The sequence below is a fragment of the Muntiacus reevesi genome, chromosome 8, assembly GCF_963930625.1.
Source record: "Muntiacus reevesi chromosome 8, mMunRee1.1, whole genome shotgun sequence".
Classification (NCBI taxonomy): Eukaryota; Metazoa; Chordata; class Mammalia; order Artiodactyla; family Cervidae; genus Muntiacus; species Muntiacus reevesi.
Window position 1 is genome coordinate 50,294,016 of NC_089256.1, and position 18,045 is coordinate 50,312,060.

Consider the following 18,045-nt stretch of genomic DNA (forward strand, 5'->3'; position numbering starts at 1 on the left):
AGTCCTGCATGGATGTGAGAGTTGGACTATAAAGAAAGCTGAGTGCCGAAGAACTGATGCTTTTGAACTGTGGTGTTGGAGAAGACTCTTGAGAGTCCCTTGGGACTGTAGGGAGATCCAACCAGTCCATCCTAAAGGAGATCAGTCGTGCGTGTTCACTGGAAGGACTGATGTTGAAGCTGAAACTCCAGTATTATGGCCACCTGATGCAAAGAGCTGACCCATTTGAAAAGACCCTAATGTTGGGAAGGATTGAGGGAAGGAGGAGAAGGGGACAACAGAGGACGAGATGGTTGGATGACATCACCAACTCGATGGACATGAGTTTGGGTAAATTCTGGGAGTTGGTGATGGACAGGGAGGCCTGGTTCATGTGTTGCAAAGAGTTGGACACGACTGAGTGACTGACCTGAACTGATAACATCTATTCTAACTATTTAGTTCTTTGCGTCTTTCTAGGGTGAGGAGAACTAATATTGTCAGATAAGACCCAATTTAAAAAGAGATTAGTTACCATACTTGGCTAACTAAAACCATAAGCAAAAGTATTGAAATATTTGTTAATATACGTATGAAAGTGAAAGTGAAGTTGCTCAGCCATGTCCAACTGTGCGACCTCGTGGACTGTAGCCCACCAGGCTCCTCTGTCCATGGGATTCTCCAGGCACAAATACTGGAGTAGGTTGCCATTTCCTTCTCCAGGGGATCTTCCCAACCAAGGGATCAAACCCGGGTCTCCCGCATTGCAGGCAGACGCTTTATCCTCTGAGCCACCAGGGAAGCCCTAATATATGTATAGTATGGTGATATTTTTGAAATGATAGGTTGTCACAGTTATTATCACTTTCCTTAAAAAATATACATATATATATATATATATATACACACACACACACACACAAACATTACATCTTAATTCTTGACTCATTCCATCTTGACTAACATTCCACAGTTTATTCACTTTATTTGATTTGTCTACGACACTTCTTCATCATCAGGGTATTCCCAAGACAACAGAAGTGAGCAAGTAATAATACTTCTTCAGAAACTAGTTCTCAATTACAATTCCTTCAGTAGTATCTGAGAAGTTTTTTCAAAGGTGACCTAAACAAAAAAGGCACCCTCTGGAAAAACTGCACACACAAACTGAGCTTTTCTTAGGAGTTCCAAGTATTTGTATTTTATATTTCCCATGCAATTGGTTTTTCATAGTGAATCTATATTGTATACGTCAGAAGAGAATTATCACCACTGTTTGTAATCATAAAGATTCAGAAAAAAAAGAATTAGATCATCATCATGACAAGTAAATACTTCTACAAAGTAACATTCTAGGATTCAAAACATGTCCTACTTTTTCCTTTAGAGTTTTCTAAACTAGAGAGTATAACATGGAGTAAACCATAAGGTATGTAGTCTAAAGTAAAACAAGTTACTATACAAATATAAAACAAAAACAAACAAGGTAAATTCTAGTTTAATCCCAATCTCTATTTCCTAAAAGTCTATTCAACATGCCAATGTCTGAAAATCCTAGTTATTCTTAAAAGATCAACTTCATGAAAATAAAAAATTAATGTGTTTACTCTGAACACTTAACACATTCTGCTATTCAATAGTAACAGTGTATATACTGTTGAAGTAAAACAGAATTAAAAGATGAACAATAATGTCTCTGGGAGATTGAGATAATTGAGGAAAAAATTATACAACACCTAAATCTTTCCTATTTAAAGCACCTAAAAAGGTAGATTTCTATAAAAATTTGACAACTGTATTTTAAATCATAGTAAATCATTTACTACTAAAGTGTAAAGAAAATGGGAGAATGTGGTGGTAGTTAAAATGACTGCCATTAAATAGACAAGAGTGATCCCATACTCATCTGAAAACACACATAGCTCACTCAGATATATACCAGACATATAATTAAAATGTCTGATGCATTTTATCACCCTTGAAAAAAATTATTTCCTTTGAAAATAACGATGCACTGAAGTAGGAAGAAGAGAAAACACAAAAATAAAAAAATATTAAAACTTGGATTAGAGGAAAACTACCCTTTAGTTGACCCACAGTTGAAAATACTGATTCTGTTGATCCTACAAATCAGTCTTATCACAATCTATTACTCATTTTCCATTTGCAGCTTGCATGTGCTTTCACTGTTTTGGACCAAACTAGTTCCCCAGCTCCTGAACAAAGCTCTAAATTATAAGATCACAAAACTATACCACATACAACAGAAAAATTCTCAAATATTAAACTTAAATACAAGCAATTAGTCCAAAAGAACTAAGATGAATCACTTCTATCTGTTACAAAACTTTATTTGGAAATCTCTAAGATACATATATTTCAGAAGTCTTCAAATCTAAGTAAAAGTTTATTATTTTCTTGTTAAAATTTAAAGTTTGCAAACACTAGGGAAGGGAAGTACAGAAGTTCAGAAATATCCTCAAAGGAACTTGAGGAAAAGTTTTCTTTTAGTTACAATTTGTTGTTGTTTAGTTGCCAAGTCATGTCGAATCTTTTTGACCCCACAGACTGCACCATGTTAGGCTCCTCTGTCGTTCACTATCTCCCAGAGATTGCTCAAATTCATGTCCTTTGAGTCAATGATGCCATATTACCAACTCGTACTCTGCTGCCCTTGCCCTTTTGCCGTCAATCTTTCAATATAATATAGGTAACATCTCTAATCTATGAGTGATATTCTAGTTAATGGAAAAATTTTAAGAAAAATACCTTAACAGATATGACTTCTCTGGTGGTCCATTGGCTAAGACTCCCAGCTCCCAATGGAGGGGTGCATGCATGCATGCTCAGCTGTGTCCAACTCTTTGCAACCCTATGGACTGTAGCCCACCAGGCTCCTCTATCCATGGAATTTTTCAGGTAAGAATACTGGAGTGGGTTGTCAATGCAGGGGGCTAGGTTCAATCCCTGGTCAAGGAACTAAACATCATAAGCTGCAACATGGCATGGAATTTGCATGCCACAACTGAAAGATCCCACATGCCATAACTAAAGATAGCTCCTGCCACAATGAATACTGGAGATCCCACATGCCACACCTAACACCTGGAGCAGCCAAATAAATAAGTATTTTTAAAAAATAAACCTTATTACTCAGCCGTTAAAAAGAATTCATTTGAATCAGTTCTAATGAGATGGATGAAACTGGAGCCCATTATACAGAGTGAAGTAAGCCAGAAAGATAAAGAACATTACAGTATACTAACACATATATACGGAATTTAGACAGATGGTGGCGATAACCCTATATGCAAAACAGAAAAAGAGACACAGAAGTACAGAACAGACTTTTGAACTCTGGGGGAGAACGTGAGGGTGGGATGTTTTGAAAGAACAGCATGTATACTATCTATGGTGAAACGGACCACCAGCCCAGGTGGGATACATGAGTCAGGTGCTCGGGCCTGGTGCACTGGGAGGACCCTGAGGAGTCGGGCGGGGAGGGAGGTGGGAGGGGGGATCGGGATGGGGAATACGTGTAACTATATGGCTGATCCATATCAATGTATGACAAAACCCACTGAAATGTTGTAAAGTGATTGGCCTCCAACTAATAAAATAATATTTAAAAAAATAAAAAAAAATTAAAAAAAAAAAAATAACAAAAAATAAACCTTAACAAATACTTTGGCAAAGAAGACAGACAGATGGCAAACAGGCATATGAAAAGATATCACACCATATTATCATCAGGGATATGCACATTAAAACAAGGTATCACTGTACATCTATTAGAAAGGCCAAAATACAGAACACTGACAACAACTACTGTTGGCAAAAAATAAAACAACAGGAATTCTCATTCACTACGAGCAGGGATACAAAATGATAAAGCCACTTTGGAAAGCTGTTTGGTGGTTTCTTACAAAACTAAACACACTCTTACCACATAATCCAGCAATCATGTTCCTCAGTATTTACCCAAATGAGATGAAAACTTATGTCCACAGGAAAACCTGCACATAGATGTTTATAACAACTTTATTCATGACTGCCAAAAACTGGAAGCAACCCAAACATCCTTTGATAGGTGAATGAAAAAACTGCAGTACATCCAGACAACAGAATATCATTCAACACTTAAAAAATTAAAAACAACAACAAAAAACACTCATGTATGTGGAGGAACCTTAAATGTATACTACAAAGTGAAAGAAGCCAATATGAAAAGGCTGTGTGATTCCAACTATATACCATTCTGGAAAACACAGAACGATACAGAGAGTAAAAAGACCAGTGATTGCCAGGGGTTGGAGATGAGAGAGGTGAATAGGCAGAGTACAGAGGAATTTTAGGACAGTAAAACTATTCTGTATAGTGTCGTGAATATATATAAGTATCTATCTACAATGGTAGACACAGGTCATCACACATTTGTCCAAACCTACAGAATGTACAAATCCAAGAGTGAAAACTAAGATCAAACTATGGACTCTGGGTGATAATAATGCTCTTGTGCAGGTTCATCAACTGTGACAAATACACCATTCTCATGGGAAATGCCAAATATGAGAGAGCCTATGCATGTAAGAGAGCAGGTACCTTCTTCTCAATTTTGCTATGAATCTAAAATTGCTCTAAAAAATAAAGTCTTTAAAAACTTAAAATAGATATGAGCTATCAAGTCATGAAAAGACATGGAGAAACCTTATCTTTGATAAGCAAAATATATATTGCTACGTGAAAGAAATCAATACGAAAAGGCCACACACTTGAGATTTTAACTATATAACATTCTGGAAAAGGCATAACTACACAGACAATAAAAAGATAACTGGTTCCCAGGGATTTAGAAGGAGGGAGAAAGAGAAGAACAGGTGGAGCAAGAGACAGCAGAAAGATCAGTGGTTGCCAGGGGTTTGGTGAGAGGGATAGAGGGACCAATAGGTGGAACACAGATTTATAGGGGAGTGAAACTATCCTGTATGATACTGTAACAGTGAACACATTTGTCAAAGCAACAAATGTGTATGTCAAGTTTATCAATGTATTGACACAAAGAGCGAATCTTAATGTAAACTATGGACTTTAGTTAATTTAATACTGGCTTATCAACTGCAACAAATATACCACACTAATAAAAATGTCAATAATATGAGAAATGGGAGTGTGCAGTGGTAAGGATATGGAAACTGTGCTTTCCACTCAATTTTTCTATAAACCTAAAAATGCTGGAAAAAAAAATCCTAAAAAAAAAAAGATGAAAAAGTCTAATAATTTTTTAAATGTTTAAGGGAGCATAATAAATAACAAATGTATATTAAAAACAAGCAATCTCATACTTCATTTCAAAATAATTTACAAATGTATTAAAATTTTAAATGTTGAAAAAAGAAGCCATGACAGAATTTGAATATAGTAAATATTTTTATAATCTTAGGGACAATAAAGTCTAAGCATAATACCAAGGGTAATTTTTTAAAAATTAGCTTAAAAACAAATGACAATGCATTAAAAACAAATGCAACTTGCAAAGGCAGGTAGCATTAATATCGCGAATGGACATTTTATACCTCTAAGAAAAAAAATGGAAAAAAAGACTGGTGAGGGGCACATGACATGAACAAATAAATCACAGAAATTAACAACGATATAAGAAAATTCTTACATCGTTGGTTATTTATTCAAAATAATACAAAATAAAACATCAAAATGACTATAGATGTCTTCTACATATCAGAATAGAAAATACTAAAAAGATAACACTTTGATGTGCTTAGGGATAGTAAATTTGTCATTCTTCCACATATCTAAAAAATTAAATTAATATAACATTTTTGACAGCAATTAAACAAAAAAAAAATCACATCAAAAGCCTTTTTAAATTGCATATCCCCTTTACCAAGCAGTTCAATTCTAGGAACTCATCCAAAGAATATAATCAAGGATACAGGACAAAGAACATATACAAAAGCAATGTTATCTATAATTCAGAAAAATTATATATCTAAATGCTCCTGGGAAATTATTAGTAAAACTACAAAAAAAAAATCTATACAGTGCAACAGTCTTTAAACAGCACAACCCATTGATATGAAAGGCACATAAAGATAAATTTTGTGGGATAAAAACAGTTAAAATGTACAGCACAGAGAAGTCACACAATATACACTTAGGCAAATTCAACCACAGCACCTCTTTCCACCAAATATAGGGAAATTCTTCCTATTAATCCAGTAAGCAAATTGTCAGCAAATAAAAACTGAGAAGAGAAGACTGTTCCCTCAGGTAGTCTCCATTATCATAGCATCTCTCTATATTTCACTGTGCTGAATGTGATTCTAGAATTATGCGCTTTGCAAAGAGAGCCAACCAGTCCATCCTAAAGGAGATCAGTCCTGGGTGTTCACTGGAAGGACTGATGTTGAAGCTGAAACTCCAATACTTTGGCCACCTGATGCAAAGAGATGACTCACTTGAAAAGACCCTAATGTTGGGAAGGATTGAGGGCAGGAGGAGAAGGGGACGACAAAGGATGAGATGGTTGGATGGCATCATCGATTTGATGAACATGGGTTTGGGTAAACTCCGGGAGTTGGTGATGGACAGGGAGGCCTGGCGTGCTGCGGTTCACGGGGTCGCAAAGAGTCGGACATGACTGAGTGACTGAACTGAATTTAACTGAATACTAAAGGTCATTTAAACACAAGTCAACTACTTCATCTGCTGCCCAACTGAAGAAATGATTTCTCTCCACTAGAAAGAAAAACAGAACTGTAGTTAATGAGACACAATTCCTGAAGAATTTTTAAGGATAATTTTAATCTGATGATATTTTTCATTTTATATAACAATTTTAAGTATCAATTCCCACTGAATTGGAGAATCAATTATACCATGTTTTATTTGGAGTTTCCCAGGTGGCTCAAGTGGGAAAGAATCCGCCTGCCAATGCAGGAGACCAGCGTTCAATTCCTGGGTTGAGAAGATCCCTGGTGGAGGAAATGGCAACCCACTCCAGTATTCTTGCCTGGAGAATTTCACCAAAACCACAGGTGATAAAAGAAAGAATACTGGAATTTCCATGGACAGAGGAGCCTGGTGGGCTACAGTCCATGGGGGTCACAAAATGTTAGCCGAAACTGAGCACCATGTTCTACACACAAAATTTGTAAACAGGACTTTGTTTTGCAAAATGAAAAAGTGTATATATACACAAGAATAACATTCTAGAAGGATCTTTATCCTATGGAAGAAGTAGGTTATCTCTGTTGTAAGAATTTTCTTGCTTATTTTATATAAAGTACATGTAGCCGACCGTAAATGTTTATAAATTCCACTCTGGAGGGTTAGAGAAAAGACAACTAGACAGCTAATGTACAAGGAAACACAATCTAATCATTTCAGAGAGAAAAATTTTACCAGTTAATTGATTAAAAGCAAGTACTTGTTTTTGTAAACTAAAATACACAATATTCAAACCTACTCAGGCACAGATTACTCTGCTTTTGACTAAACCAACATACATTTAAAAAATCATTTTGATTCCCAAAGAAGTACATAAAATTTTAAACTATGTATTATAATTTGTTGTTTCACACACTAGAAAGAGAAAAAAGGTCAAGCCAGTATCCAAAATAAATTATTCCAACACTTTAAATATGATATGACTAACAGTCATAGTATATTCCTTAAAACAAGGTATGTATCAAAAGGAAGCAGAACTTCTCAAAAAAATGGTTGATTCTAAGGCTGGGGCAGGTTATGCACAACATGAACCTAGAACACCTTGTTATGCCAAAAACTACGAAAATGTGCTTAAAAAAAAATGAGGGAATGCCATAAAAACATTCCAACCAAGCTAGAGAAGCCTTATACTAGGTAAATCTGAGACAATCTGAACACCATTATGGATGATAATAAATGATCAACCAATGAAAGAAATATGATAGCTAGGTAGATAGATAAATGGGAGAGGAGTGCTTTTAATTACAGTAAAATGCCAAGTGTTAATTAGAAACTATAGAAAAGTGCTGCTGTATTAAAAAAAAAACACACACACTACTACAATCTTTCAGCTGTCATTTTCAACACAGTAAAAACTGATTCAGGCAAGCATCATCAGTGGATGCTAGGTCTAGATGGAAATGTCTCTGAAGAGCAGGGGGACTACAACATGTTAAAGCGTCTCCCCCATATACTGCTTATAAACTATAAAGGGGAAAAAAGTAACTACAGACTAGAGCAATCAGACAATACCTGGGTGATTAAAATTAACATTAAATGAAGGGCAGAAGACATCAGGTACCTCTGGATGTACAGAAACATAGAGAATACATAACCTGAGTTTATTCACAAGTAAATATTAGCAAACTTACAACAGGAAACTTTATATAAAAAAAAATAAGAGCAGGGGGAACTATCTTCAAATACATTAATGTCATAAAAGCTGTGGAAATGTGCACAGATTAAAGAAGACTAAAGGGGAACCAGAGATCAAATTGCCAACATCTGCTGATCTTAGAAAATGCAAGAGAATTCCAGAAAATCATCTACTTCTGCTTCATTGATTACACTAAAGCCTTTGACTGTGTGGATCACACAGACTGTGGAAAATTCTTCAAGAAATGGGAATACCAGACCACCTTACCTGTCTCCTGAGAAGCCTGTATGCAGGTCAAGAAGCAACAGTTAGAACCGAACATGGAACAACTGACTGATTCAAAATTGGGAAAGTGAAAGTGAAGTCACTCAGTCGTGTCCTACTCGTGACCACATGGACTGTTGCCTACCAGGCTCCTCCGTCCATGGGATTTTCCAGGCAAGAGTACTGGAGTGGGTTGCCATTTCCTTCTTCAGGGGATCTTCCCGAGGCAGGGATCAAACCCAGGTCTCCTGCATTGCAGGCAGATGCTTTACCATCTGAGCCACCAGGGAAGCCCCAAAATTGGGAAAGGAGTATGTCAAGGCTGTATATTTTGACCCTGCTTATTTAACTTATATGCAGAGTACATTACGCAAAATGCCAGGCTGGATGAAGCACAAACTGGAATCAAAACTGCTGGGAGAAACATCAATAAACTCAGATATGCAGATGACACCACCCTTATGACAGAAAGCAAAGAAGAACTAAAGGACCTCTGGATAAAGGTGAAAGAGGAGACTGAAAAAGCTGGTTTAAAACTCAAACATTCAAAAAACTAAGATCATGGCATCTGGTCCCATCACTTCATGGCAAACAGATGGGGAAACAGTGGAAACAGTGAAAGACTTTATTTTGGGGGGGCTCCAAAATCACTGCAGATGGTGACTGCAGCCATGAAATTAAAAAACGCTTGCTCCTTGGGAGAAAAGCTATGACCAACCTAGACAGCATATTAAAAAGCAGAGACATTACTTTGCCAACAAAGGTCCATCCAGTCAAAGCTATGGTTTTTCCAGTATTCATGTATGGATGTGAGAGTTGGACCAGAAAGAAGGCTGAGCATCGAAGAATTGATGCTTTTGAACTGTGGTGTTGGAGAAGACTCTTGAGAGGCCCTTGGACTTCAGGGAGACCAAACCAGTCAATCTTAAAAGAAATCAACCCTGAATATTCATTAGAAGGACTGACGCTGAAGCTGAAGCTCCAGTACTCTAGCCAACTGATGTGAAGAACTGGATCATCAAAAAAGACCCTGATGCTGGGAAGGGCTAAAGGCAGGAGAAGGGGACAACAGAGGACAAGATGGTTGGTGGCATCACTGACTGAATGGACAGTGAGTTTCAGCAAGCTCTGGGAGATGGTGAAGAACAGGGGACAGGAAGGACAGGGAACCCTGGCGTGCTGCAGTCCATGGGGTCACAACGAGTTGGACACGACTCAGCAACTGAACAGCAACAACAGAGAAACTTGACAACTAAATGCAATACCTGGATAGTATATCAGAAAAATTATTGGAAAAGGAAATTTTTAATAGGAAAAAAAACTGTCCCTACATAGATAAAATAACCAGGGCTAGAAGAAATATTTAAAGATGCTTTTACAGCTCTGTGATTGCAAGGTTCTAAAGAGAATTCAACCAGCTTCTGTTTTTTCAAAGTATTGCCTCAAAGCAAGCATAACAAATAAGTAACAACCCAATTCAATCAAAACCACCAACAAGAAAGTTAATAAAATTTTCCTCCAATTCCATCAAGTTGTAGCCAATAGTCTGATCCATATTCTGTTATAATTGTTTTCCTTCCTCAAAGTTAACAATACATTAACATATTATATCACTGAGACCAATAATAAGCAAAACATCTAAGGAACTCTGACATTTTACCATTATAGCTGGAAATTTGCAAACTTTGATTACTGAATACACTTTTCAAAATATGTAAATTCCATCATTATAAACATTCTCCTTTAAAGTAAAAACTTAAAAACAATGTTTTAAAAACATTGACCTACAAAGCAACATCTATGTTAAACATACCTGTTGTCAATGTTCTTTATCACATAATAGTATTAAACTTATGAAAAAGACCACCCTAATGGTTGAAGGTGAAGAGAGACTCTGGATCAGATTAGCTGAGTCCAGTTTCTGGCTCCACAGTTGACTATCTGAGAATTCTTGGGCAAGCTACATAACCACCCATCTCCTCTTTTTCCTAATCTATAAAATGGTATAATCACCTCATAGGTGAATATACACCTCACAGAATTATTATGACTAAAGGAGATATTTTTATCAGCACATAGAAAGTGTTTAATAAATATTAGCCATTATTACTTTTTACATTCTTAAAAAGTAATCACATTATCACATCCATTAGGATGGCTACTATCAAAAAACCTGAAAATATCAAGTGTTGACAAAGTAGGGAGAAACTGGAACCCTTGTGTGGTATTATTGGGATTATAAAAAGGTGCAATTTCTATGAAAAACATTATGGTGGTTCCTTGGAAAAATTAAAAATTTTCTATCATATGATCCTACAATGCCACTTTCACATGTACACTCAAAAGAACTGAAAGTAGATTCTCAAAGAGATGCTTGCATACTCACACAGTTACACTGTTCACAACAGTCAAGAGGTAAAACAATGCAAACACCTATCCAAGGATCAATGGATAAGCAAAAATCTGACACACACACATTTATACACACACACACATTTACACACACACAATGCCACCCCCCACCACTCACTATTATTCAGCCTTAATAAGGAAAGAAATCCTATCACATGCTACAACATGAATGAACTTTGAGAACATTATGCTAAGTAAAATAAACCTGTCACAAAAAGACAAATACTTTATGATTTCCCTATATGAGGTATTTACAGTAGCCAAAATCAGAGACAGAAAGTAGAATGGTGGTTACCAAGGGCGGGAGAGAGGAAGAAAAGGGGAGCTGTTGCTTAATACATATTGAGTTTTAGTTTTGTAAGATGAAGAAGTTCTGAGTTGTTTCAGAGCAATATGAATATACTTAACATGCTAACCAACACATTTAAAAATGGTTAAGGTGATAGATTTTAGGGTTTTTTTTTTTTACAATTAAAATAAAAAAGGAGTCACACTTGAAACTCAGTATCTCCAAATTTAAATGTCCTTCACTATGTTTACAAGGGCAAGTGAAAGTTAATAAAGTAGCAGTAAACAAATTTGAAGCTAAAAATCTCAGATATGGACAGTTTCATTGCATAATCCATCTTCATTTTGAAATATGTGCAGAATTTGAATAAAAGAGTGCTTTAAAATAAGACTGCTATTTATCACAGACATAATATACAAATCATGTGACACAACTTACTAAAGTCTCCAAAGCCAGTCTGATCTTGAGCCCAGGTTTTTCTCCTGTGCACAAGGAAGGTAGATGAGTTCTCTGGTCCCATAAGTAAACCCAGAGGTCTAGACTGGTACAAAATCTTTGAGGACTACCGAGATCCTCTCTGATACCAGACAAACCTGAGAATAAGAGATCACCGCAAACCACTATGGACCTGAACAGCTGACTGTCATCAAACCATATCCAATATATTTTACTCACAAAATTTTCAACTAGAAGTACAGAAAATGAGACTACAAAATCAAATATATTAAGTTTTCAACTTGCTCTCACCTAATTTAGGAATTAACATCAGGTGGACTTTATTTCCCATTTATACAAAAATAATCACCAGATGTTTGGGGAATAAATGTTTTTTAAATACATAGTTCACAGACTTTTTTAAAACTATAATTTAAATACTCACCTCTAAAGAAACAACTTAGCTAAAACTCAGAAGTTAATAAAAATCTTCTACTTTCAATAATTTTAAAATCTACAAACCATCCTTCAAGGATAGTACTACCAAGCCTCAAAGCAAGAACAATGATTACCATATTTCATTGAATTGAGGTTACTGATACTGATACTATCAACTATAAAATGCACCATTATTTCACATGCCACTAAGAATGTAAAACCAATGCCAATACATATCCAATATTAAATTCATCCCAGGTTCAGAGATGTTAGTTTTTTAAAATTGGTATCTTAGAACAGATATACCGCAGTATGTGCATGCTTATTCCTCTGAATAACAACAAAGTGGTGGTGGTCTAGTTGCTAAGTTGTGTCCAACTCTTGCGACCCCATGGCCTAGTCTACCAGGGTCCTCTCTTCATGGGATTTCTCAGGTAAGAATACTGGAGTAGGTTGCCATCTCTTTCTCCAGGGAATCTTCCCAACCCAGGGATTGAACCCGTGTCTCCTGCATTGCAGGTGAATTCTTTACTGTTGAGCCACCAAGGAAGCCCTTCAAGGTGCCAGAAACCTAACCTTAATAATATATCAATTACGGGGTGGGGGGTGGGGGGGGGGATAACATAACAACTTAGGTCCTTGCACAGAGTTGTTTTAAATGCATGAAAACAGTGGATACAAACTACCAATTCAAGAATCACTCAATAAATAACTATTGTAGACTCCAAGTCCAAGTAGTAACTAAGTAATTCACTATAGCCTAAGGAAGTGATTCCCAAACTCTTAAAGTCAAAAACCTAAGCCCCATATGATTTTCAACAATTAATAGTCAAAAAAAAAAAAAGAAAGAAAGAAAGAAAGAAAAAAAGAAACAATTAATGGTCAAGACCCTAGGTCTCCTTTAATTCAATGATTCACAAGTATCATCTCAGAAGATGAAGTACTACCTACTAAAGGAAAAAAGTTAACACAGAATTTTTCAGTACATACTATAAACACAATGGACTCTAGTTTAACTTAGGGAAATTTACAAGTTTAAAAACTATCACAGTGTTTCAAAAACAGTGGTACAGATGCAAAGGGAAGAAAATCTTACTGGCCTAAAAATTTTCAAAAATTAATTAATCCAACTTAAGCATGTACCAACAACTGCATTTATTACTTCAGTAGTGTCAACAATTCAATTACAGTATAAACACACAAAAAACCATCTACTAAATTTACTTGTTTCAAAATTCCTAAAATGTATTACTTTCCTTACACCAAAATCTGATACTATATTCTATACGACCTTAAATATAAGTAAACCTAAACAGCAAAGCTTAAATTCACTTCCAATAAAATCACTCAGGACAAATATTTACAACTGTAAGTTACAATTAGAAAACTAACTATCAGAATTCAATTATGCATAAGAATAAACACATTCAAAATAGGGGAGGCAGAATATATTTTTTAAAAAAATCCCCATCAACATTGCAAATCTACTTCCCATCTCAATCTAAGTGTTGGTTCTGGTTGACTACTTCACTAATCATTTAATTTTCTTAAGTCATGGACTCCACACAGAGGACTCCATCTATCTATGAATTACATGTAAAATAAGACATGCAAGTCATACTACTTTTTCCTAAACAGTGAGCCTATTAAATAAAATATTCCTAGGTTTAATAGTGATTTAGAAAATAACTAGAAATGATTTTCCCTTCCTCTGTTGTTTTTTCAGAGGAATCCAATTTGATCCATTTGGACCTTAAACCTCAGAACTTAGAAATTCAAATGGAGTAAATGTCCATCTGTTTGAACAAAATAAGCAAAATACGGGTCATTTTTAAACATGAGTGACAGACATATAAAAGTTCATTATACTGTTCTCTCTGTTGTTGTGTATGTTTTCAAAAGTTTATAATAATGCTAAATTATATTTAAGTGTACTGAGTGATCTTTTTTAACGTTTTAATTCTAAAACTAATTTAGTAGAGTATCAATTTACCAATAAGCTATTTGATAGAATACATTAACTTGAAAGTAGGATAGGATAGGCTACATTAACCTCATATCACATCAAAAGTTACTCCATCAATACATAGATATAAGGCTGTAACTACTGAGGGAAAAAATATAATGCAATGAAATGTCTTATTTTAATATGTTATATAGTCAATGATTAATAAAAATGCATTTTATTCTTAGAATTGAAAGGGACAATTTTTACAGTTCAGTGGTTTGTACACTTTTTAAGGTACCTAGAGAAAAGGGCCAGAACAGATCATCTTGTTTTATATACCATGAATTGTGTACAAAATATAAGATTTTGCTTTAAGAAAGAATCTAGCTACTTTTTAGGAAAAAGGTTAAAAGCCACTGTTCCACTGCATCCACATGCTACAGCTAATGCAGTGACCTAGAAAAGATTATATGATTTATACCATCTCATTCAATCAACAGCACTGTCAGGAGTAGAACTCAGCACCCTTGTTCAGTTCTCCTTTAAAACAATGAACCACATCAAATTTAAGTTACAGTTAAGAATAAAACTCTGTTTCAATATTCTTGTCTGTAAAATAAGTTAGACCAAGATTATCTGTAAGATCATTTTTCAAGTCTAAAACTCTAACTCTACAAATGCCAAGTTTAAACAGAGGTCTAAATTAAGAGAATGAATGTTCTTAAACACAGAACTCTTCAAACATTTTCAGATATTCCAGAGAAATAACAAAACCAACAAAGAAACAAGCTAACAGTTAGTCAGTCATTACTTTTTGCAACCTCTTCATTTTTTAATGCTAGGATATTACACTTTGTTATCAAAGACCATTGAAATAATCATACTGAAAGTTTTTTTGATTATTAAATATTTTTGGAAAAGATATTGACCTAAGTATCAAAATACACAATTCACTGGATGTTCGAGGAACTGCATGCCTCACCGAGAACCAAGTATATCACTCTCTTAAGTTTAAAATAAGTGAATTCAGAGAAGCATTAAGCCCAGCTGACACATAATGGTCACAAATAAAGTTTTAATTCCCACCTATTAAAGCCTGAAAGAGGTTGCTCTGGAATATGTTAATAACCCGTTCTATGGAACTTCTGAGCTGTCTGTCTTCCGTTTGGCTTAGTCTGGAACGATAATCTTCCAAAAGGTGCAGTGCTCTCTGGGTATCTGAAAAGAAAAAAAAAGTTTGATTAAAATTATATATTTATAAGGAAGTACTACAAACTAGCTATGCAGCAAATGACTGCAAGATACCTAAACAATTCTCCAAACCTCCAAGTCAATTCACACTACTGTATTCCTGTACACATAAATAATCCTTAGGAATGATTCCAAAAATGTTCATTATGTCACAATAAAACAAGGTGAGTAGTTTGTAACCAATGTGTTCTAGTGATCATTTAATCAGTGTTAGTAACAGTTTCAGTTGATCTGATATACAAACACCGATTACTACAATCCGTCATTATAATTCAAGTATTCTTTCAAAACTAGTAGTTCTTAGCCAGTATTCCACATTCGTTCACGAAAGGGTTTACTAAGAATGATAAAATATTAAAACGCCAACACAAACTTTTTAAAACAGACATTTCAGAGGGGAAAAAAGTTAATTGCCTCTCCAGTCCAGAGATGTCAAGGGAAAAAAGTTTGACAAACATTTAGGTGTTTCCATCTTCTGAATGATTGAGGCTTAGATTCCCTAAGTAGTAAGGCTAAGGCTGTACTGTCTCATCAGTTACACAAACATCTGTAAAACACAGCAAGCACAAAACAGAAAAAAGCAAGGGATACCCACAAGAGTTCCGAAGTAAACTCTCACCTTGCTTCCGGACCGGCATTTTTCTCCAGAATCAGGAAGAGAGCACACACCTTAGAACACAAAACATAAAGGAAACAGAACTTAATTTAGAAAAGAACAAAATAGAGGTAAAACTAGCATTTACTCCTAATTCTCAAATAGAAATACTCCTAGCCCTATTTGAAAAGTCCACCTGGCAAAGTTTTCCCAAGTGAAAGGAGAGAGACTCAAAACCCTGCAGTGCCAATCTAGAAAGCTTTTACCTAAGGTTGGGTTCCCCTGCAAATTAAGAGCAGACAGAAGCAAGCTGCCAAACTCTCCTCGAAAGCTGCCCCTTCTCCAAAGGGTGCTTAATGCTAGACGTGGGGCCACCCCTCCCCCGGCATAAGAAGGCATACCCCCCCACCTGCTACTGGGGGGTGAAGAGGCGCTCCGACCCTTGGCCCCTAAACCAGCAGCCGTAAAGCACTCGGAGAAGGAACCAACTGGATTGATCACCCCGCCCTGCTCGGGCCCCCTCCTCTCGCTTGCCTGATTCCTTGTTGGCTTCCTCCGAGCTACTCCAGCGAGGGCCGGACAGGACAGCCGCCGCTCTCCGACGCCCTCGTGCCCCACATGCACACCTCCGCGGGCCCCCACACCTGCGGCGCCGCCACAAAGTTCTGCGAGTGGCGTGCGCTCGGAGCTGGGGTGCGCCCCGGACCGGCTCCCCCGCCCTGCCCCGCTCCACGTCCCCCCGCCCCACCCGGGGCTCGCGGAGCTGTGCAGAGGGGGGTGAGGGAACGGGGGAGGAGCTCCCCTCGGCGGCTGCACCCCCGTTGCCTCTTCCTCCGCCTCAGCCGCCGGCGCCTCCTCACTCGCCGGTGCCCGCTAGCCCGCTCGCCCTCTCAGCTCTTAACCGCCACACCCCCGGAACCTCGCCTCCTTCCGCGCCCCCAACCGCTCTCCCCCCAAACTTTCCGCCAAGATGGCGGCCCTTGATCTGGATTGCCGCGCCCCCACGTGACCGCTTTCCCAGCGCTCTCAGCCAATGGGAAGTGAGGAGGCGGCTCGCGCCGAGCCCCGGGCTCTCAGCGCTGCTACCTTTGGGTTCGAGGAGGGAGGAGGGCCAGGAGGGGGCTGGGGACGGCAGAAGGGGACCTGAGGAACGTCGAAGTGAACCTCCTAGCGTAAAGGCGCGGCCACCGAAGTGGTTCTGAGAACAAAGGAGTTGACGCACAGACTCTACAGGTGGGCCGGGGCGCCCTGGAAGAGCCCGCCTTTACCTCGTCCTAGCCCACCGGTGTGTCCCGGGGTTCTGAGCGAGTAGCGCACCAGGCGAGGAAGAGTGACAGTGTCGGAAGAGAAATGTGACCTCACCTACACCAGATCCGGGACACACATTCCGAGACACCCTTTACCCTCACTAAACGCGTGTCGTTTCCAACTCAGCCGGACAGAGATCCACCCCGGGGGTGGATCCCCAACCTGGAAAAGCATTCTCTGGGAGGTGTCGCCTGAGCCACCCACGATCGGGGGCGGGAAAGGGCGGAGCCTGGGAGGGGGGAAAGGGAGGCGTTTGCGAGGGGGATGGGTGCCGTCTCTGCATTCTTATACTTGGTGCTGATTTTTAAAAAGTTACTATTGGCCCCTCAGCAAAAGTTTTGGAGGAATTGAATTAAAGAAAGGTAGGTAAAATGTGGAGATTAGTTAATCTGATAAGAGATTGACGGTTTTCCCAGAGAATTTTTTAAATCTAAGTGATTAATTCCAAGTATGAATGCATTTAAGGAAGGGAATAGAAAATTGGTTCGTTCGTTTTCTCATTCATTCTCCCTTGCCTGCAACTCCCGCCAAGTTAACAGCTTCAAGTATTACCCAAGCTCTGGCGGCCCCTTTAAGAACTCACCTGTAGCTACCGCCCACCGAGCCGAAGCTGTTAGCCAAGTTAGTTTAAGTTTCGGTTGCACCTAGGAAAGGGACTACTGGCCGGCCAGGACCCCGCTCCGGGGCTGAGCCTCCGAGGTTCTGGAAAAGGAATTGGGAAAAGCTGTCAAAATCACTTCCAG

At 37.8% G+C, this 18,045-nt stretch overlaps 1 protein-coding gene across 7 annotated transcripts in view; it reads right to left on the reverse strand.

Moving 5' to 3' along the window:
- The window catches only part of DLG1 (discs large MAGUK scaffold protein 1), a 260,484-nt gene extending 243,049 nt beyond the window's left edge, over nucleotides 1–17,435 (reverse strand). For 6 of the 7 annotated variants that reach the window (XM_065943584.1, XM_065943583.1, XM_065943582.1 and 3 more), the window contains exons 1-3: nucleotides 16,529–16,679; nucleotides 16,019–16,068; nucleotides 15,235–15,366 (exon numbers count right to left, since the gene is read on the reverse strand). In XM_065943584.1, the coding sequence (XP_065799656.1) occupies nucleotides 15,235–15,366; nucleotides 16,019–16,037 (151 nt within the window). In that variant the 5' untranslated portion in view covers nucleotides 16,038–16,068; nucleotides 16,529–16,679. Of the gene's footprint in view, nucleotides 1–15,234; nucleotides 15,367–16,018; nucleotides 16,069–16,528; nucleotides 16,680–17,356 lie in introns of those variants that run through there. The other variant, XM_065943579.1, reaches the window with a different exon arrangement.
- Between the last annotated feature and the right edge of the window lie 610 nt (nucleotides 17,436–18,045).